The sequence below is a fragment of the Chroicocephalus ridibundus genome, chromosome 1 (assembly GCF_963924245.1).
Source record: "Chroicocephalus ridibundus chromosome 1, bChrRid1.1, whole genome shotgun sequence".
Classification (NCBI taxonomy): domain Eukaryota; kingdom Metazoa; phylum Chordata; class Aves; order Charadriiformes; family Laridae; genus Chroicocephalus; species Chroicocephalus ridibundus.
In genome coordinates this window covers 126,910,514-126,933,636 of record NC_086284.1, presented here as the reverse complement: position 1 = coordinate 126,933,636, position 23,123 = coordinate 126,910,514, and the positions used below count along the sequence as shown (strand labels likewise).

General features: G+C 39.1%; 1 protein-coding gene across 1 annotated transcript in view; it reads left to right on the top strand.

Annotated features, from left to right (window-relative positions):
* Positions 1–111: 111 nt before the first annotated feature.
* Positions 112–23,123, top strand: part of F5 (coagulation factor V) — a 34,940-nt gene continuing 11,928 nt past the window's right edge. The window contains exons 1-14 of the mRNA XM_063350925.1: positions 112–440; positions 3,610–3,701; positions 5,096–5,218; positions 6,279–6,491; positions 9,347–9,490; positions 10,423–10,644; positions 11,692–11,857; positions 13,480–13,657; positions 14,684–14,786; positions 15,176–15,387; positions 16,176–16,326; positions 16,729–16,941; positions 18,130–20,071; positions 21,957–22,122. Coding sequence (XP_063206995.1) covers positions 280–440; positions 3,610–3,701; positions 5,096–5,218; positions 6,279–6,491; positions 9,347–9,490; positions 10,423–10,644; positions 11,692–11,857; positions 13,480–13,657; positions 14,684–14,786; positions 15,176–15,387; positions 16,176–16,326; positions 16,729–16,941; positions 18,130–20,071; positions 21,957–22,122 — 4,086 coding nt within the window. The 5' untranslated portion in view covers positions 112–279. The remainder of the gene's footprint in view (positions 441–3,609; positions 3,702–5,095; positions 5,219–6,278; positions 6,492–9,346; positions 9,491–10,422; positions 10,645–11,691; positions 11,858–13,479; positions 13,658–14,683; positions 14,787–15,175; positions 15,388–16,175; positions 16,327–16,728; positions 16,942–18,129; positions 20,072–21,956; positions 22,123–23,123) is intronic.

The window sequence follows — 23,123 nt, the reverse complement described above, 5'->3', positions numbered from 1 at the left end:
GTAGTGGGGCTGAAGCTGCTTCTCCTTGGTTCTTGTCTCTCACTGAAGGTGGTGTGGAGGAGGGGAGAGAAGGTAGTTTAAACAATTTTTTTATCTCTATTGGATCCCTGTCAGCAAGGGGGGGAGGAGGTGAAGAGCAATGACCTAAGCGTAGCAAATGCTGTTACCCTCTTGCATCACAATTATTTCATTTCTGAGGGGAAGTTAGAAGCAGCAACAGCAATAAAAGCAGCGGTTTCTGCCTTGTCTTCCAGAGCAGCATCAACAGGCATCTGTACCATGACACTCCACTGTGTTCATCTTTTTCTCTTGCTTCTGCTTGGTTCTTGGTGGCCAGACTCTGAGAAGCAGGTGGTGGGAGCTGTGAAGGTCAGGGAGCACTATATAGCTGCTCAGATCACTAGCTGGACCTACAAACCGGAATCTGAGGAAAAGTCCAGGTAACAAAGTACAGGATAAGAAGGATGAAACTAGTCCTCTCTTGTGACTTAAAGTGTTTTGTGTCTCCCGTCTCCTGTGGAATTTTAGAGCCCAGGAGGACTTTAGAGCCTGGTCTGTTGACTTCAGAGGAACTTGTGTGACTTTAAACAGCATGATCTGAACTGGAGCCAGTGAAGTATTAAAAGTACCTTTTTATTTACTTCATTAATGGATAGAATTATTTTTATGTTTTCAGAGCACTTCTGTTAAATACGTTTCAGGGCTTGTTTTTATCATCATCTGTGTGGGTTGATGTTTGTTGTTTGTTTTTTTTTTAATGTAATTATTTTAGGTATAGGGATTTTGGGCAATGTTAAGTTGAGCCGTGGTTTGGTAGGATTTCGAAAACTTTCAGACTTTAGAATTTGCTGAAGGAATAAATATGTTCTGATTTGGATACTATCACTTTCGGTTAAATCAGAGCCTGATGAACTTTGGAACTAACTGTGTTGTTTCTGAGTTGTTCGCTAGTTTTTGTGAAATGTCTGTCCTGAGTTCTAGTGAGTAAAGGTTGTGGGATCAAGTGTCACTACACTTCATTAAGTAAAAATACTGATTATTTTTTTTTATTTTTTTTTTAGATAGCATTGTAGAATGGCCAGCCTACATGCATATGCCAATCAAGCATATAAAATATCTTATTGGTATTGCCACTATTATCCTTAGCTTTGTAAACACTGCAAGTGCAATGCTACAGATGACAAAACTTGGACATAATTGAGAATTAGTTTTAAATTAGTCTTCATTTTTATGCTCTGTTCACTATAGTCACCATACATAGTTTTTATTTGTTCATGAAGTGGCATGGAACGGTACAAGTTACTTGTTATCTACATTGAAGGATGTATTTGGATACTGGTACATTCTTTCTTTTTTTAATTGGTAGATGGCTTGTTTTCTTTATTTTTGTTTAGTCTGTGATTATTTTTTAAAATATGTATTGCGTTTCTGCATGTTATGGAAAGGACAGATTTAGACTTTCTAAGTATTCTTTTTTCAAGACTTAATAGAAACAAGGTTTCTGTGATTTCTAAAACTCCCCTTGGAAGTTTAATACAGCTTGTACAACCATATTGTCAAACTGGCAAGACAGAAGAAAACAGAATATAAATGGCATTTGGCTTCATAGTACTACATTTGAGTATTGACCCAGGCATGTGAATTTAGTAGTTAGAACGTCATTCTCATCTGTACTGGCTGCATCAATATAAGCATCAACTGCTGTTTCGTTAAATGTTACATTGTGGATAGACTGTTTTCATGCAGTAGAGAGCCACAAGACTGCCTAAAACCTCAGTTGAAATCGTCTGTGATTAGCTAGGAGATTTTCATACACAATACACATTGAGATATCTCGCATAAGTGTTTAGAGCAAGTCACATCCTGAATGGGTCTAATGAATTTTGTAGAGCTAATAGAAATTTAACTTAAAAAAAAAAAAAACAAAAAAACAAAAACAAAAAAAAACCAAACCACCAACAACCAACCCCCCCAAAAAACCCAAAACAACACAAAAATACTCACAAAGGAAGAACTAATGAGTAGGATCCCAATGGTATTTGTATATGTAACTTCTTCTGATTTCAGTGGAAGCGGAATGTCCGAATACAGTGTAAGAATCTAATACTTACAGTGTAGGAATCTGATACTTTGCTGCTTTTGGTTCTAAATAATTGAAGAGAGGCTGAAAAGAAAATGAGTTCTTCCTGAACTATTTCCTTAATTTTCCAGTCATGCAGGCTAGAAAAGGACACCTAACTTCTGAGTCTTCTTATCTTCATAGAGAATTGTTACCATGTGCAAGTGGTATTTCAGAGCAAAGCAAAACCGTATTATCTGAGCGTGCAGCGTTGCTGCTGCCCTTCCTGACAGTTATGTAACTAGACCTGCTTGCGTAGTCTGAGACTTTGAAGTGTTCATAGGCTATGGTTTTTGTTCTTTCTAACTCTACAATTGGTGTTGATAAATATCCTCTTCCACCCCATAGGCTTATGTGCATATTCTATTGAACATTGCCACATAAGGGTAGCACTTGTCAGTGAAGGTTATGGATCAAGTCCCTCTCCTTAAAGAGTGAAACAAACTTTTATCAGTGACTTTAAAGAGAGGGGGGTGAATTGAAAAGTGAACTGCTTCTGCATGACTCTTCTGTTGCGAGGGTGTTGCAGAGGGATTTACAAAAGATGTCTACAAAAAGAGGTCTCCCCCTTAGGGGCCCTGGACGTCACTGAAGTGAGCTCACTGCGTTATCTCTGCCCAGCGTCTCTATGCTTGAGCAGCCCATCAGCTCACAGCTACCCAATGTGTCTGAAAGGGCATTAGAAAAAAAAGTGGAATTACTGTTGGATCCAGTCATCATGCATACTATAAGAAATCAACCAATTAAATGTGAAACTAAATACAGGCTATTATTCCTCCAGCCCTCTTCTTATCATTATTTCTATTCCAGAAGAGCTGTGTGCTGGTTTCCTTCAGCTTGCCTAAATATTTTCGAAGAAATCATTGTGTGGTCTACCAGCTTCCTGATTCATTTACATAACAAGACTAAGGACACTTGCAGTGTTTGTCAGAAAGCAATTTTCTGAGTTGTTGTGAGATCCTTAGTTGTTGTCAGGGGAGGGTTTTGTGCTTGCCTCCAAGGTCATTGCTGCTACAGGAGCTTGCTGTTAATGCTGTTGTAGAATCCTTGTGGTGAATCTTAAAGTTCAGGCATGGGCCTGAGTAAAGAGAAATTCAGATTTCTTTCACTGTGTTTTGTCAGATGCTTTCTAGGTTAAGCCACCTTCCTCTGTGTCTTAAATGGACAAAACAAAGACATCCTCATTGCAGAATCAAAAGGACCTATAGAAATCACCAGCAAAATCAGGGGCAAACTGTGCAAAGTACTGTAATTGAATGTCTAGTATGAAATGGCCTAGCTCAGGAACGTCGCAGATTCAACAGAGTAAGAGGGAGAGGAGAAGACACTACAAAGAGTTGGACCGTGTGCCTTGCCTTCAGCAAAATGTGCAAGTGATTAAATGTAATTCCAAGATTCATTTTCTGAGGTATCTGTTGAACAGCAATGGCATCTCTAGGAATCTTCGTCTTTTTAATTTATTTTTTTTTTTTTAACTCTTTTGATTTCAGATTGGAACATTCAGAGTCTGTGTTTAAGAAAATTTCTTACAGGGAATATGAAGTGGATTTTAAAAGAGAAAAGCCAGCAAATATATTTGCAGGTAAACAGGAGGGAAATGTTCTGGGTATTTTTGTTTGCTTGTTATAAAGCCAGTAGCAAGGTAAGGAAGCTTTCATTTTTGTGTCCGTTGTTTTGCACATAAATCAAATAAGCACAGGGGATGAGGTCCTACAGTGCGCTGGGCTTTGAAAGGCCATAGAGAGGTTGGACTTTCAGAGGCTGAGTCTCCGTGTTATCTGCAGATTAATTGCACAGTACAAAGTTGTTACTTTCGTTTGCATCATCTGATGAGACCTCCCGTACACATTTAGACTTGTATGGCACAGTCACAGTGGTGACACTATAAATTCACATGGAAGGAGCTTGAGACCTGAGGCTGAGTATGTTTCTGATAGATTAGTGGAAAGGAAAAGAAAAACTATGAGGTTGGGTGTGAAAAATGTCCCTTTGCCTCTGTTACTCCTTGAAGACACTTTAAATGGATGGAGGCAAGTTCTTGTATTTATTCCGTATGTAAGTATGTTACTTGTGTTCTGATAGTTGTGCAGAGTACTTATATAGTCTGTGCTTCATATTAATAGATAAAATAATTTTAGATGTTAGATGTTCAGATTTAGATTTTCAAAGTAAATGTTTGTGAGGTTGGTGACCTGAAATTGTTACAAATTGCCCTGAAAGGTCTAGTCTATGTGATCTGATCCCTTCCAGTTTTGCTTGTTCTCCTGTGTCTTCTTAATCTGCTTCTTTCTTTTCAAAGAAAGAAATTTAGAAAATAGCTTACAAAGAAAGAGACTAACAAGCCAAAGGTTGCTGTCTTAGCAGGTTTCTTCCATTGCTTATTTTTGCAGCGTGGAGTAGGGCTACAAGCCCCTCTTGAAACCTTTTGTAGGCTATGCCTCAAGAAATTTACAACATGGAACTGATTATTTCTTTATATAACATTTTGGGATTGAAAGATCGTTTTGTTCTTTGACTTCTGGCATTGAGAGTGGTACTCAAAGAAATGTACTTCAATGCCTTTCCCTAAACTCTTAAAGTATAAAATGTCTGCTTTCCTAAAACTGTTTAATTAAATTGTATGTGAAGGATTCCTAGAAATTCCCAATGAACCTCAACATGAACCTTTTCATAAATTTTCTGTATCTGGAAATAACCTCTTTTTTTTTCCCAAATCTATCATTTTCCTGTGATTTTTAAGTTCTAGTTGCCAGATATAAATTATAACATTCCTGACTGAGCTGCATGTTTTAAATGCCCATGTGCCTTTTTATGCGTAAATCTTCATTGCAGTGGTATTACATTCTTTGCCTGTATTAATTTTGCAACTTGTACTTTGAGAGCTTATGTTCCTTAATGGAGGGAGAGAACTCTTTGTTTCGCTGAACATACTGTTTTGCTCACATTTTCCTTTCTCTTTATCTTGAATAACTACAGGACTTCTGGGACCAACTCTGCGTGCTGAAGTGGGAGATACTTTAGTAGTTCACCTTAAGAATATGGCTGACAAGCCAGTCAGTATTCATCCCCAAGGCATAGTTTACAACAAAAATGCAGAAGGTAAATGCTCTAAAAACTCCATGTTTTGTTCATTTACTCGTAGACTACTGCGTGGAATACTAAGAGGGACCCAGACAAATGTTTGAGGATATATGCAACACAAATACCTGTTGATCCTGGATTACAACTTCACTCCCATTGTTAGCTCCTTTCTTGTTCATCAGTGTAACACTAGCAATAGGAGTCATCATCTGACGTGCACAGGCTCCTGACCAACTGCCCGTGTGCTAATATTGTTTCACAGAATCACTGAGTGGTTGAGGTCGGAAGGTACCTCTGGAGATCATGTGGTCCAACTCGCACGTAATTGCAAAATATTCTATTTCAGGACATGTAAACTCTTAAATACAGGTCTTAAAAAAAACTTTTCCAAATCCCTTGCAATAGCATACATCAAGGCATTATTGGTAAAGGCAGTTGACAATGTTGGTCATGTTGTTCTAATACTCAGCATTTTATGCTCAGCTTTGTGCTGTTTTGCAGCCCCATCTCATGGAGTTGAACAGAGCATGTAATGGGAAGTGATAGGCAGTTCAGTTTGACTATCTTATTAATGTGCCTTTTGCACCTTAATAAGTGCATTCTGTGGCTCCCCTTTGTCATATTGCAGATTTGTTGGATATGTCAGGCATAGATATGAGTCATTACTGCCATCTGGATATGCAGTGCACAAAAGGCCTAAGGCAGCGCTAGCTTGCGCAATGGCCTTATGAGAGACAATTAGAAAGTTGACAAAGTGGGCAGTATTCCTCCACAGAGTATCAGTGAGCAGAGGCTGAGGCTTCATGCCATCCTAACCCTAGCCAGACTGATGAAGAGCCCCACCTTTTGGCAGTGATGGCAGTCCTAGGAAATCCTTATCTATAAGAAACAGGAGGTGGAATAGCTACTCTCCCCTATGATACTCCCCACAGTGTGAGTAGAATCATGAGTTATCTCTTTGAAGCTGAAGAATAGGCAAGAAACAAACCAAGCTTTTGGAATTAATTGTAGGAGAACATTCCAGATGCTTTAATAGCTCTTTGGATTCATGCCACCCTACTGACTCTTTTGTTGGCAGGCTCCCTGTATGATGACAGAACATCATCTGCAGAAAAACGAGATGATGCTGTACTTCCAGGCCAGATCTACACATATGTGTGGGATATAACAGAAGAAGCTGGTCCAAGAGAAGCTGACCTTCCTTGTCTTACTTATGCATATTATTCTCATGAGAACATGTCAATGGATTTTAACTCTGGTCTGATTGGAGCACTGCTTATCTGTAAGGAAGGTAATGAAATGTTTTAAGACTAGTATAAGGTGTAATACAGTGTCATTTCATAATAAAGTTAAGGCTGTATGATAATGAGGGAAGATATATTATTTTCCTTTTTGCATCTTCATGTGTGTAAAGTAAATTGTTTTCAACATCTTTCTTTTAGATGTCAAAGTTTGTAAATGCCAGCTTTCATGCAGATCTATCCTATAATTATGAGATGGTCAGAGAGTGCTATTAATAGTTATGTTTGCCTGTACTGTTTGCATTTTCAGTTGCTTAACTGCCAAATATATTACTTCAAATTTCCTGTCTTAGAATAATTACTTTTTAGAGCTTCACTCTAAATGGTTCAGCCGTTCCAGAGAATAAGGCAGGAAATAATTGTATTATCCATGCCTTTTCAAGGCTGCCTGATCAAGAGGCTGTAGCACCCTCTCTCCCTTCTGTAACAAGAGTTTGAAATCACAGAGCAGTGTGTGTTTTTTCTAGTCATTTGAAAATCTGGCCAAATTTGCACCGATTATAAGTCTTTGAAAATTGCTTTGCATGTGATAAAGAACTTGAGGTTTTAGCAGTTTGAGTCATTGAATTCCATCTCCACTAATGCGAACTGGTGTCTTGTAAGACTTGTAAATAACTGCTAGGTACATGCCACTGATTTGAGGGAAGTTTGAAACAGTGTGCCACTGTGTAAGCTACTTAAACTACTTGCTGGTCCCTTAAATCCTGAATTTTTCCCAGATTATATATCCTTTTAATGAAAGCTCTGTGAGTTACTTAGCTTGATCCTCTTTCCCTGCAGTTTGAGTCAAACATTTTGTGTAGACTGCAGACTGCATGGACTTGGACCTTGAAGCTTTCCTGGAAGTAAACATAAAACTGGTTCAGTGTGGATTGTACAAGGGCACTCTTCTCACTGACAGATATCCGTTTAATTGCAGAACACACCTACTCATATTACCTTAAAGGAATGGCATTAGGATTAAGTTCCTCCTAAATCTTTTTGAGAATTAGTGCTTTTATTATTATCTAGAACTTGTTATTTTCCTAATTTCTTGGGCTTTCTTCCTCTGTGTTTGCGTGTATGTGTACATTTTATGGCATACTGTTAGAGTTAATCTGGACAAATGCTTTGGACTTGCTTGCTTTCCTTCTCAGGGTTCTCAAATTCATGCATATGAGTTTGAGATGGATTGGTTTGACCACTACCTTCAAGACAATTTGAACATGTTTCTAGCTAGAGCAAAGACAAACAACTAACTGCTCACATTTTTAACATTTTTAACATCTGAACAGGGTTTCTTTGACTGGGCACTGCATGTGGTACGTGTGCAACATGCCTATATATTTGGTCTGGCTGGTATGGAGTTAATTTCTTCACAGCGGCTCATACCGTGCTGTGTTTTAGATGCATGGCTAAACAGTGTTGATAATACAGCCATGTTTTAGCTGTCGCTGAACAGTGCTTGCACTGTGTCAAGGCTTTATTTTTTTCTTGCTCAGACCTCCTCGGCTTGTAGGCTGTGGGTGGGCAAGGGGTTGGGGGGGGCACGGCTGGACAGATGAACCAAATTGGCCAAAGGGATATTTCTTACCATGTAAAGTCATTCTCAGCAATAAAAACTGGAGGTAGAGGAAGAAGCAGCAGCGTGGGGGGAGTGAGGGGTGTTGACTTCCAAGGTGGCTGTTCTTGAGAGACTGGCTGGGCACCAGTCTGCTTGTGGGAGATGAGTGATATCCTTCATATTGCTTGGGTTTTTTCCCCCCTCTTTCCTTCACCTGTTGAACCATCTTTATCTGCTCACAGGTGTTCTCACTTCTGTTCTGCTGTGGGCAGGGAAGCTTTGAAGTGGCTGTGTGGGTGCTTGGCTTCTGGCTGGGGTCAACCCACCACAGTCTGACACATTAAGAACAGCATAGGTGGTATAACCTGGGAAGGTTATAAAAAGTGGACTTTTGACTTAAAGCACTGACTGAATGTTCTTTGTGTGACAAGCAGATAAATTCCTCTGTTGATCTGAGACTTCTTTTGTGCAGAAAACAGGACTTTGTAGCCTCTTGTAAACAAAAAGGATTACATTATAGATCACTGCTTCCACTGCCAGTGTCTCTTCTCGAAATAGAATAATCAGCAAGCTCCCAAATGTTTAGTTCCTGCAGTCCAGAGGGACATCTGTTTTAGTCCTGCATTATGTATTAAAAGTAGCAAATGGAAGGTTTTGATGTGAGCCATCTACAGAATGAATCAATAAAACCACACCAGTTCTGTGTGGAATATCCAGAATGAGTTGTACTTGTTGATAGATATCACGTTTGCATCACAAACTTAACTAGATGGTTTCTTATAACCAATCCAATTCAGCAGTATTTGTCAAAGTCTTTTGTACGTAAAGGTTGTTTGCCAAGTGGTCGATTTTATGCTTTTTAAAGGAGCTGATGATGTCAGTGTAGTGCTTGAAAAGGCAGTGTTCACACTTGCAGGTGACTCTGCCATCATTCTTCTCCTTGCCTCACAGTCTCAAAAGAGAGGCCAGCATCTGATTGTGGACAGAAGGCTGTTTGTTGCTCCCATTCATTAAGGCAATCCCTTCAACACATTGACAGAATTATCTGAGACAATGAATTACATTTTGCTTAATCTCCTCTGAGATATTACAGACTTCTGATTTCATAGTTACCCAACCCAAAACTACTTTCAGAAATAAAATCACTTTATGAGCATTCTTGAGGTCTTGTTTTGGTCAGGCTCAGCCAGTACGTGCTAACAGGGCAAGCAAGCTCATTAAATACACGTTAATGCCACTACATTGATGTGAAAACTGCTTTACTTCTGCTGCAAATTAAGAGCTGTTGTTTCTTCTTCATAGGAAGCCTAAATGAGGATGGGTCACAGAAACTTTTCGACAAGGAGTATGTACTGATGTTTGGCGTGTTTGATGAAAACAAGAGTTGGCAAAGATCAGCATCACTCAAGTACACAATTAATGGCTATGCTGATGGAACATTACCAGGTACTGTTCAGGCTTATATGAAATGAATATTGATGAAGACTGAATATTACCTTTGTTTGCTTTTTATGCAAGAGAACAGGAATGAGAATGAATGGGATACAGCCTTTTTTTAGAATGTGTCTGTGAGCGTCTAAATTCTAGAAGAGAAACTGTGCTGCTGGCAGAAAGTCATGCCATATTGCTGAGGAGAACAACAAGATTACTTCTTAGAAGAGTTCTGCTTGAAGAACAGGATTACTAACTTTTAAAAAAACTAAGAAATCACTCTTTTTTTGTAATTTTTTTTTTTTTTTTTTTACTCAGCTGATGGGGAGAGTGTGATGTGGTTAAGTGAACTGCTGGTTTTACAGCATATAGAACATACTAGGTGAAGAACTTCCTGCAAGTGGAAAGTCAGTTACCATTAAATTAGACGATTAAGTGGGAAGACTAGGGACGACGTGGCAATGGGGCTGTTCTGTTGCTGGTATTTTCCCCTTGTTCTCCTAAGGAACTACTTTCATATCTCTGCCAGTCCATTGAGCAAATACAAAAGATTGTTTTAAGTAGGGTTTTTTAAACAAATATTGGATAGGGTAGTCACTGTCACTAGATACAACCTCACACTTTAGTTTGGATCCTGCCCTTCCCTTCCCTGATCAGCTTCCAAAAGAGGCCACTCATTTTCTTTCTTCTTCCCCAGATCACCTTAGGTCAGTTTGTCACTTGCATGTAAGATTTAAATACCTATCTTCCACTGACATACAGGATTTTGGTATCTATTCCATGTACAAGCTTCTGAAACTTCTTGTTGCAAACACTGATCACAAGAGTTGGAGATATTTTAGAAATTTTTTTTTAATGTTTTGAGCAGATTTACTTCAGATCTATTGTGCATAAGGAACTTTAATGATTTGCCTGTATTCTGAACCCTACTCTCATTTCTCTTTCAGATTTAGAGGCTTGTGCATATGACAACATTAGCTGGCATTTGATAGGAATGAGTTCCAAGCCAGAAATTTTCTCCATTCATATCAATGGCCAGTCCATGGAGCAACGACATCGCCGAGTTTCTACTGTTAACCTAGTGGGAGGAGCATCAACCACAGTAAACATGACAGTGAGTGAGGAAGGAAGGTGGTTGATATCATCTCTTGTCCAAAAGCACCTGCAAGGCAAGGAAACATCTATTTGTTAGCCAACTGTAGAGTTGTCCTTCTCTTCTTTATGTCCCAGATGGCTTCTACTGTTTTGCAATGGTACAATTACTGAGTTTCAGATGGTTGTCATTTCACTAAGAAACCACTGGGGAACAGGGCATTCTGTTGGAATGAGAAGTGCATTCTTATCTGCAGCTTTACTGCTGTGTGCAGATCACAAGGCAACAGTGAATCTAAGTCTCTGTGATCTGTTCAGATAAGCACCATTATAAAATGAGTAAGGAACCACCTGTTTCCTGAGAAATTGAGCACTCTCAGCTAAGGATCTCTCAATGTGATGAACGTATTTGCTGGTAATCATTTGAAAGTGGGTGTCTCTCTCTCAGCAGTGATCAGAACTCTGTTTTAAAGAATGAGAGAAATGTTACAAGAGCTGCAAGACATGTTTTAGGGGAAAAAAAAAACCAAAAACAAACACCATGAAAAATAGCTTTCTATCTGTTCTGCTGGTATTCCATTTGATTAATATGAGCTCTTTGGAAGGCTCCCAGCCTATATATAGTCTACTTGGATGCAGCCTTTTCAAGCCTGAAAAGCTGTCAATCAGATGAACAAACACTTGCTGGCAGCCTTAGCTAATCATAGAATCATAGAATGGTTCGGGTTAGAAGGGACCTTAAAAATCATCTAGTTCCAACCCCCCTACCATGGGCAGGGACACCTCCCACTAGACCAGGCTGCTCAAAGCCCCATCCAGCCTGGCCTTGAACACTTCCAGGGATGGGGCATCCACAACTTCTCTGGGCAAACTGTTCCAGTGCCTCACCACCCTCACAGTGAAGAATTTCTTACTAGTATCTAATCTAAATCTACCCTCTTTCAGTTTAAAACTGTTACCCCTTTTCCTATTGCTCCACTCCCTGATCAAGTGTCCCTCCCCATCTTTCCTGTAGGCCCCCTTTAGGTACTGGCTATAATGATATAATGAAATGAGAAATGCAGTTGAAGTGGTAAGGGTTCATAAAATGGAAAATCAGCATGGTACTATTTTTTCTCAATTAGCTGGAATGCATGGTTACCTCACTATAAGAGACTGTGGGAACAAAGAAGTGAAGAAGAGTCATCTCTCCTATAAAGAACGTCGTATGGTCAAAAGCTGGCAATATTTCATTGCTGCAGAAGAAGTTACTTGGGATTATGCCCCAAGTATTCCAGACAGCCTTGATAGGTAAAATAATACTTTGTCAACATAATATGGAATGTTCACATGAAATCACAGAATAATTCAGGTTGGAGAGGATCTCTGGGAATCCAACAGCAAAGTTAGATCCAGTTGCACAGGGCCTTATGCAGTTGGGTTTTCATGGTCTCCAAGGATGGGGACTCCTCAACTTCTCTGTGCCCCTTTGCAACCTCCCAGTGAAAAAGTTTTTTCCTTATTTCTCATATTGCACCTTGGGTCCATCATGACTTATCTTTTCACTATGCAACTCTGAGAAGACTCTGGTTCTGTTTTCTCTATAATCTCCCATTTGATAGTTGAAAATCAAAATAAAATATTCCCTTAGCTGTGTCTTTGCACAACTGAATAAGCTGAGATTTTTGCTTCTGTCATGTGCTCTAGCTCCCTAATCATCATGGTGGCCCTCCACTTGAATTGTCACCAGTGTGTCAATGACTTTCTTTGCTGAGGAGCCCAAAAGTGGACACCTTCTTTTGCCTCTAACAGGGAGCCCAAAATATGAAGATGACTTAAGAAATGTCCTAAGTAGCATACAATCCTATTTTTTAAATTGCTTTTCAAATATGAATTCTGATGAAATAAACAATCCTGAAGACAAACGGAAAGGGAGGGAATATTTCTGGAAAATAAAAGTTTTTAAAAGTTCAGTACAATGAAGCGTTTAGGGAATGAGAGAAACAGAAGTCTCTATATAAATGAGCTTTGCATGGTACCAATGTAGATGTAGTAAAAGTCATAATAAGTAAGCACATTGGGCTGTTTTGTTCCGCTTAGGGTAAATAGAAGGAATTTTGTAACGTACATGAGGTCATAGTACACCATGCTGCCAGTGCGCTGTAAGGTTAAATTTGCAGTCTATCAGTTCCCCACTGCTAGAGTACTGGTGACTTTACAAGCTGGTGTTCCTAAGAGCCTTTAAGTATTTAAGCAGAACAAGACAAATTCCTTACCCAGTATGCGGTTATAGTTTCATATACCTCCTTAGAATATAGCGTTCACATAACTCTCTAATTATTCTTCTTTGGTATGATTTGCTTCCCTTCTTATTTGCTCTCAGGCAATTTACCAGGACAAACATGTTACTCTGTTTTACTTCCCAGTATTTATCCTAGTTTTGCTCTCAGCATTAACAAGTCTAATGTTTTTAAACCTAGCGTAACACTACTTATTGTATGGTGCTTAACTGGATTAAGGCTATCTGTTCCTCTCTCTCCCAGAGTCTTTGCTACTGTAAGCAAATTGCTTATTTTCTATGCTCAACTATGCCTTTGTAACAGGAGAAGAATGATTTCTGTTATCTTATCTTGAAAATGTAGCTGCTGCTTCCGTTTGTTTCTTTCTTGCATGTATACCCTATTAAATTAAATGTAAACTCTGATACTGATTGGTCATATGTGATGCTAAAACACAAATAATGTTCTAAGCTGCTTCTTACCTAATTTAGTTTAGAATTTGGGGTGAAGAGCATTACGTTAGTTGAGGGTTTGGATTATTTTTTTTTTTCAAGCAGTGAGGTTTCTACCACTTGCTTGAGTACTAATTCTGTATTCTAATACATGTCACTGTTCAAGTTTTGTTGATCATTTGTCTTTTCCTTTATTTTTAAGGCACTATAAAGCACAGCACTTGGACAACTTCTCAAATCTCATAGGTAAAAAGTATAAAAAGGCTATATTTAGGCAATATACCGATGCCAGCTTCACTAAACGTCTGGAAAATCCTCGTCCCAAGGAAACTGGAATCTTGGGCCCTATTATCAGAGCTCAACTCAATGATGAAGTCAAAGTAAGTAACATAAATGACAAAGTCAAAGTAAGTAACATAAATTCAGAGATTATTTATACTATAGCATAATTTTCAGTTGGGCAGAGATACATAAAAACTAGTTTGATTTGGGTTTTTTGGTCAAAAACCATGTTCTGAATATTGGCCCTATTAAAAGGTATGATCACAAGTGACAGCGTTTATCAGTGTTCCCTCTATAGTTTCCATTTTTGTGCTTTATTTTACAACATAAACACACTTCATTCACATTCTTTGTAAAATATATTTAAAGGGTGACACTGTGACAGGTGAACTTCTGGGGGAATTTGGATGTGAGGCCAAACTTCATGAGCCTCTCGTTTTTTATGTTGCTATTTTTGGGGGCTATTTTAGACAATGGTACTCAGTTTTCGTAGTTAAATGTTCTTTAATGGAATTATGAAATGAAACTACAAAGCATTTGCATTACAAGCTTGCTGCTGTCACAACCACTTGTTTTTCTCTTGTCACTTGATGATGTATCACGAAGTTCCATGACCTTTAATTTCCACCATGAATATGTGAGTCTGAATTTGAGTTTAGCACATTTTTTTTTTTTTTTCTTCTGGTTTGATTAAGAATAGGCAGGACATCTTGCCTTTTCCTCCTGTATCCCCCTTGGGTCTTGAAATCTGGGACAAGATTTGGTTTTAAATCTGATTAAATTTGTTTTCTCCCATATTGAATATTCTCAAGAACTTTAGTCAATAGCTTCATATTCCCTGAGGTAGCGTGTGCCTAGTAGCTGGAAGAACAAGTGTTCTTTTTAGATTTCCCAGACACCAGTTGTAAGAAGCTGAACTTCACTCAATGGGCTCTACAAAGCCTAGCAGTATTTAGACTGTGGGTTTACATTATCAGATGGTATTTAAGACATCCCTTAGCCTTTCCAGCACTTCCTGGGCTGAAACCAGGCAAATGCTATTGTAGGTGAAGCTTTGTTACGTATTCAGACAATTATTTGCTGAATACTAAATTCATTTTTTTTTCATTTGCCTATCAATATAGATTGTATTCAAAAATAAGGCCAGTCGCCCCTACAGCATTTACTTCCATGGAGTGACACTTTCAAAGAATGTAGAAGGAGCTGATTATCCTCCGGATCCCACAAGTAAGAATTTTGTGAATTACATTTTGCATACCACTACCTGTTGTGGAGGGTTTCATTGCTTTGAAGGAGATGCTGTGGCTAGGAATGCGCACAACTGGGAGACCCCAGTTCTATGCTCTGCCTCTGCTGACCTGTTGTGTTGCCTGATAGAGAAACCAAGGTATTACCTGCAAAGCCTAGACAAATACCTTTTCTTGGTGTCTTAGTTTTCTGTTCTTGTTTTTGATTTTGGAGGGAGACAAAAGTTCATGCAGGTCTTCGGTTATCCCGGAGGTAGCTTGAAATGGCATAACTGCACCAATTTCATTAAAAGGTTGTATAATGTAAATGCTGTATAACGTTCTGGCTCTACGTTTGTATCACTGCTGTTCCTCTTTATTTTCCCTTAGGCAATATCACCCAGAGCAGAGGAATTGAACCAGGGAAGACATACACTTACGAATGGAAAATTGCTAAAACTGACCAACCCACTGCACAGGATGCACAATGTATTACAAGGCTATATCATAGTGCTGTAGATATTGAGAGAGATATAGCCTCTGGACTGATTGGCCCACTTCTGATTTGTAAAAGTGAAGCACTGACACAGAAGGGTGTGCAGGTAACATGTTTGGCAATCTTAGAGATAGGTTTTGCTCAAATAATGTTATTTGAGCTACAGTGAATTTGGTTTTGCTCCCCTTAGAGAACAGTCGTGTAGAGAGCAATTAAATCAATAGGCTCCTGAAGAAATTACTTGAAGAAACAGTCCTCTAACTGTCCACAGCAGTAGAGGAATTATATTATGATTTTCTTAGCAAGAGCAGCATTTCAACAAAAGGTCAGCCTGACTTGAAAGTCTATTTCTAGACTTGATAATAAACTTCCCTGCTGCTATTATACCTTCACACTCTAAAGACATTCAGATCTGAGCTGGTCCCTTTCTGCAACAGATATAACTCAACAGGGTCTGACAATCTTGGGCATCACTGAATGCAGAGCAACCCAAGCATGTAGGAGCTCCGGGAGAGTGGGTTTCTTTGCCATCCATTGAAATCTTGCTTGGCAAAGACTTGAGCATCACTTGTGAGGAAAAAAAAATGTCAAAAGCTTGTGTTCAGGTCTAGCCAGGAAGCTGCTCCTTTTACAGGGCGCCCAGTTATATGCCATCTGCGTATCAGCAGTGCTAGTGGCTTGCTCAGTGCTCCAGCGCAGGTTGGTTGCAGTAGTAGGATTGTCACCTTGAATTCTTGACCCCCTACTCCCTTTCACTTAACCCTTGGACCACACTTACCACAACTCTGGTGAAGCTTTTTTTGCTTACATAGTAATTAAGAAAGATGGTAGGATTGAGTCCTTAATACTTGTCTCTGCTGATAAAGTGTAACTGCTGTGTTGATTGTCTTTCAGAAAAAGGCAGATGGAGAGCAGCAGGCAATGTTTGCTGTGTTCGATGAAAATAAGAGCTGGTACATAGAGGATAACATCAAGGACTACTGCAGCAACCCTGCCAGTGTTAAAAGGGATGATCCCAAGTTCTATAATTCGAACATAATGCACAGTGAGTGGGGTATCAAGCTGAATATTATGAAAGCTCAGGTGAACCTGAGCATTCAGTGGCTGCTGGTTCTCAGATGTAGTGCAATCAGGGAATTTTCTGGAGAGTCAGTGAACATCTAACCGTGCCAGGTGTCACTGTATGAAAATATGCAACATTTTAGGGACCAGGCTAGCTCTGGACCCTGAAGCAAAGGCACGGGTTATTTAACTTTGACGCAGCACCCTGCTGCCTTAGAGATACTATTACCAGAGCTGAAATGTCCATCGAGGCTATTGTGGTTTCATCTCAGCTTTCCAGGCGCAAATGTGAGTCCAGTTCAGTGGACTGACATCAAAGAAGGTGAGGTTTTAGAAGTCTTACTCTGGAAATATTGACACCACTTTTATTTTGCTTTCCTTTTAGCAATAAATGGCTATGTGTCTGACAGCAGTGAAATCCTTGGATTTTGCCAAGATAGTGTGGTTCAGTGGCACTTCTCCAGTGTTGGCACTCATGATGAGATTGTCTCTGTTCGCCTTTCTGGGCACTCTTTTCTGTATCAAGGGAAGTACGAAGATGTTTTGAACCTTTTCCCAATGAGTGGAGAATCGGTTACAGTGGAAATGGACAACGTTGGTAAGTGGTAAAACCATAGTGTTTGACAGGTCTTCTAAGACATTTTTTAATCTCCACTCTATAAGGACTTACCTAAATAGGAAAGAAAGCTTTTCAGATAAATACAGGGCTGGAAAATGTTCAGTTGTTCCCCTACGCAACTGATGCGTATGGAGTTTTGTTGGCTACACAGACTTAGCGCATACCATAATTGTATGCCATACTGAGGCTCTTTTTGTTGGGTTTTTTTGTTTTTTTTTTTTTTTCACAGTTAATCTTGCTTGATTTTGGTATGTGGTCTGTTCTTTCAATCTAGGGCATGTTTCCTTTTGCAAATTTGCTGTTAGAAATAAGGAAAGCTATGCGGGTCACTTCAAATTCTGACAAATACAGAAAAATTGTATGTGACCTTTTTAATAAAAAAGGCTGGTTTTCTCAAGCTCTGTTAATTCTGTCTATTCTGTAATTTATGCTAGTTCCAAAAGCGAGCTGTAACAAGCAAAGAACTTGATTTAATGCTGTTTAGGAAAACAAATTGTATTTTGTTCTCTGCAAGTAATAGTTTTAAATGGAGAATTTATATTCTGACTAGCTCTCGGAGGGATTATTAAAACCTTTAAATTAATCTAAGATGCCTCAGATTGTCATCTCAATGTTTTGTTTCTAGATTGGAAATTCAAATTACTTTATTCATTTAAAGATCATCCTTTATGCATTCAAAAGCTTTTAAAATACTGTGTTTGTCTGATGTTTGTTGACGTTGCCTCAGAACATATTTGTTCTGTTCAGAATGCTCTATCTGTGTGGTAATGCATACAACACTAAGGACAGAACAAAATTAAAACTTTATCTCAAAAGATTACAATCTTAGATCCAGATCTAAACATAGGATTCTTTATATTGTTTCTTTCTTTTTCATATCCATCTCTTCCATGGATTATGTTTGGACTCAGGTCTTAGGTACAGCTTAATCTTTGGAGAAGAACTCCAGCTCTTTGATGTATTTATTTATATGTTCTATTATTTATTTACATTTATTAATTATTTTTCATTGCAATGAGAGCTCACGGAGATCCCAGATGAGAATTAGCACTCTGCTATAGCAGGTGTAAAACAAACCCAGCAACTTGCCCTGGCCACTTATGTGATAGGCAATATCCACTCTCCTAACTACTGCATATTAGAACAACACTCTTATTTCCATTGCAGGTACTTGGCTTTTAGCATCCTGGGGTTCCCCAGAGATGAGTTACGGCATGAGGCTGAGATTCAGAGATGCCAGATGTGACTCTGAGGAAGTTGATACATTTGATGTTGTGGATTTCACTTACACCAAGACTGATAAAAAGGCTGTTTCCACCTCAGATGAAGAAGATGTGCCACAAGAAGAAGGAGATAAAGACGATTTGGATTATCAGGATTACCTGGCTGTTGCTTTGTCCATCCGAAGCTCAAGGAAGGCAACAGGCCATGAAGAAAAACAAAACCTTACATTACTGGCCTGGGAACAGTATGAAAGCACTGATGCCACAAGTTCTAAGGTGGCTGCTGGCTCAGGTCTGACAGCTATAAATCGTGATAAATCTGCAAACACCTCTAAGTTCTTAGAAACTCTTATCACTCCTCTTCCCCCAGTTGAGGCTGAAACATTCCAGTCAAATCACACATCAGTCACAGCAAAAGAGGAGTTATTTTTAGCTAGCAGAAGGGATGGAAAGGCTGACTTGATGTTTTGGAATAGAAGCCAAAGCAATTATGAAATAGATTACGGCAACATGTCTGCAGGTGAACACTTGCTGAGCAATGGGGAAGGCCAAATGAATGTTGCAGAAGATCTTCCAACTGATGGAAAGGACAGTAAATTTTTTTCAGAAAAGCATCAAGCGGACAGCACAGGAAGAGGAAATTACAGCATTAACAGTAAAAGGAAAAGGCGAAACTCACTGGCCATTAAGTTTTACTCCATCCAAAAGATGAATGCCCTTCTAAATCATGTACGAAATAAAAATGTCTCATTTTCTGACAAGACAAGTGCACCTCATTCTGTGCATCATGCAGAGAACGCATCCGATATAGCCATTGTGGGAACTGGCCAGCTTCCAAATGATTATGATGATGAACTGGAAGAGGAAGAAACCAAGATGGAAAATGCTATACGTGCAGTTAACTTGACGCTTGCTTTGGACCTCACTGTAGGGGATGGGTCTAACGCATCCAGTCTCTCTGAACCCAATCTATCTGAAGATAAACAAGCAGACACTTTTTCTTTACATCATCCGTTGGGCAATATAAGCCCTAATTCCAGCCCTGCACTAGTGAAGAACTTACTAGAAGCATCATTGCCCAGGGCTGGGAAATATTCATCTAAAATGACAAACGAGGAATGGAATTTGGTGTCTGCAAAGGGGAATCTGGGATTAGCAACAAATTTAGATAAATCTGTTAGTGGTACATTAAATCATCGTGGCAGAAATGGTACAGTGTTTATAAGTAAGAAGCATATGAAGAAGTATCGAGGGTTCTCACATCTAACGGGAGAAAAACAGAAAGGGAGCCACATGCGCCCAATTCTGAAAGGAAAGGAGGGCAACAAGAATGGTACTTTGAGTACATCTGGAACCTTCATCAAGATCCGAAGGAAAAAAAAAGAATACCCAGAAATGACCCACTTGCTGACCCCAAGGAGCAAAAAGCCCCAAAACCCAACCAATTCTATGGCAGGGTTTGGCCGTACATTGTTTCCAGATGAGAGCAACCGCACGATGCTACCGTGTTGCACTAACACCACAGGGGCACCCAGTGAGGCCAACCATACAGTGGATCTGAGTAGAGCGAGGCAAGGAGAGTTGCTAAATTACACATTCACCCCACGGCAGCTTAAGCCATCGATCACAATTGGGCTTCCCCAAGAAAATGGAGACTACGAATATGTTACGGAAGGATTTTACAGCGAGGAAACATCAGGTGATGAATACGAATACCATTATGTGAGCTTTGATGACCCATACATGACAGACCCAAAAGTGAATATCAATGAACAACGTAACCCAGATGACATTGCTGAACATTACCTGCGTAGCAGAGGGAATGAGAGGAGATACTATATTGCGGCTAAAGAGGTCTGCTGGGACTATGCAGGATATAAAAAAAGGTTTGGCTAAATCATTTGCTTTCACTTTGCACACTATCCTGATAGATACCAGCAGAATGTTGATTCACATGCTGATAAACTTAAGAGGATGTGTAATGTGCAATGTGGTTTCCAACGTTTCAGTTGCAGAACCTCAAGAATTTTTCAATGGGAGGCTGGGACCACCTCTAGAACGTCACAGAGATTACTATAATCAAGAGCAACACAACTAAGAACTCTTTTTCTCCCCCTTTTTTTTCTTAACCCCCTCTTTGTAGAATCACTAGAAACACTCTTTAAAACAGAAGTTGAAAAATCCACTCTAAGAGGTCAAGGGAAGCTTCCAGTTAGTTTTGTTGTACTCAAATGACCTGTTTTACTTCCTCCTTGAGTTCTTGGATTCTGTAGTAGAGGCAGGATAGAGACCTCCTTGTACAAAGCCTTTCCAGGAGTTTAATGGGCTAACTAGTCTAACATAGGCAGGATAAAATCAGTTTCTAGCACTAGCAAGAAGTGATTCTGGTGTCTGTTCTCCATTGTAAAATGGGATTATAGCGCTTTCCAAATTCACAAGACTCCAGTACTGAAAAATATATGAAAGACGCAAAGTGATTAACCACACTGGTGACTGCCTTATACTTAAAGTAAAAATAAAGCTGCATGATTTATTGTATTGTTGTTCCTACTGTTTAGAGAAATCGGAAGGTGACCGGATCACAAACCCTAATGTTGAAGGGTTTTCTTGCATTTTGACAGGCAAGACTGGCCACTATGGCACAGCAAAGAGTCTATGTGACTTGAGAGAAACTCTGTACTAAAAATTCATCATCTTAATTCATAAAACTAGGATCAGCGCTTACCCTACAATGTGTAGGATTTGCAGTCGCTTTTCACCAAAAAGCTGAACATCGTGGCCCTTGAAATGAACAAGACCAAAACTGCCACAACTTCAGGTTTTTATCAAAAGCAGCAAAAACAGGAGCAGGAAGGTTTTCATTTTACAAAATTCAGCTCCAAATATATGTTTGTTTCTCAAATTGAATTTCCATTTTATTTGATTGATTTTCCCCACACACGCTCTTTCCAGTATTCTCCAGTTTTACTCCTGCCTCATCTCAGTCTGTATAAATGGCACTTGCAAAAATGGCAGAAACCACAGACAGTTTCTTTGCACACTTGCAAAATAAAGAGATCCTTATGCTCAGAGCTCTATATAGATCTCCCCAGTGAGGTTCATCCTCAGCTGGTGTGGGTGCATAGTTCCAGTGAAATTAACAGCCCATGACATATAATGTTTCAGGGTGAAGAGCTGAAAACCCGCCTTTCTTTCTACTAGACGACTTTGGTTAAGTTTCTGGGGTTTTTGCAGGATTGATAATGAGGCAAGGTTTATAGGGAACTATAATACGTTTTCTCAGAATAATAGCATTTTGGTGCTTCTATTTAAGATCTGAAGAATGGTTTAAATGCCTAAAAGCTTATTTTTTCTTACAAGCTCCATGTTGCAAAATGCAGATATAATCAAATGTAAAATATGTTTCTGTTAGCTTTCCAGTGAAGGTACATCCATGAGACAGTAGGATATAGGTAGTAGGCTCACTACATTCTGAGCTAAACTCTGATTCAGATTAAGGCTAATGGTAAAAAAGGAAAATAAAGCCTAGGTGGGTTTTCAGAGACTAGTTGGAGTTTTTCAGTGATAGCTGACCAAATCTTTGAAGGATCTCATATGTAACTGTAGAACTACAATTGCTTAAACATTGCAAGTCACGATTTTCAGAATCATCTGACATTTGTGTTTATTCTTTATATTCTAAGATATTCCTGCTGTATGAGTTCTCAGATTTCATCAAACCTATTATTTCTGATTCACTGTGTGGGTTTTTAATCGGGTATTTCCTTTCAGTACAACAATGAATGACAAAACCTGTAAAGATGGCACCGCATATAAGGTGATTTTCCAAAGCTATACAGACAGTACCTTTACAACTCTTCAGGATGAAGATGAATATAAGGAACACCTTGGCATCCTGGGGCCAGTTATCCGGGCTGAAGTGGACGATGTTATCCTGGTAGGTCAATTTTTTCAATATATGTGCAGGATAAAGTTCTTATGGCGATCTTAGTATCACATAGAATAGGTCTAAAAATACCACAATGATGATGGGGAAATGGTTTTCAAAGCTAGAAATTGCAGTGTGGACATATAAGTACGATGATATCTTTCTTTGAAACACATCCTTTTTCTCTTCTATCCACAGTAAATTCGCTTCTGTTTTTTCTTTATGTTTCCCAACAGTCAATACTGGCTTATCATTCTAATGTAAAATGAGATTTAAGTTTAACATGAAAAAAAATTTAGGTTTTTAAACCCAGATTGCACTAAAAATATTACTTTTTATATGTAAAGGGAGCTTCTTAGTGTTTTGGTTTTTTTTTTTTTTAAATCAGTAAATTTGTACTCAAGATGACTATATCCCTTGTGATACAGTGGTATATTTGCAGTAAGAAGCACATTGTTGTAGTTTCCCTTCTCTCATCCTTCTTCATCCAGTCTTCCAACACACAAGGATGGACTTAAATGGGGAGAGTAGATCTCACTGGTTTCTGCTTATTTCAGTAGGGGTGATGCACAACAGGAACACACTGAGCTACATTTAAGAACATGAGTAAGAGCAGAAAAAGGCTATTTTAGCTTGGGAACATCATTCTCTAAGGAGAGATAAATATATAATCTCCATATCCTCATGCTTCTCTGGGACAAGTGAGAAGCACTGATTTCAGTGAGTGATAGATGCAGAGGTCTAGTGTTACTATTTTGTACCCTTCTTTAATGCGACTGTGCAGTAAAGTGTAAGAGGTAGAAACTCCTCATCTCCTGGCTTGCTGTAACTAAACGTATCCGGGTGAAAGGCAGCAGTATAAGTCCTCGGAACCTAGACTCGGAGGAAGACAGGGAGTTAGACTTGTGCTTTCTACTTTTTAATTAACAGCCTGCATCAAAGAGGGTGACTCTGCATGGAGATGTCAAAAGCTATCCCTGCCAGCTTTGCCATGCACAATGTAGCCTATA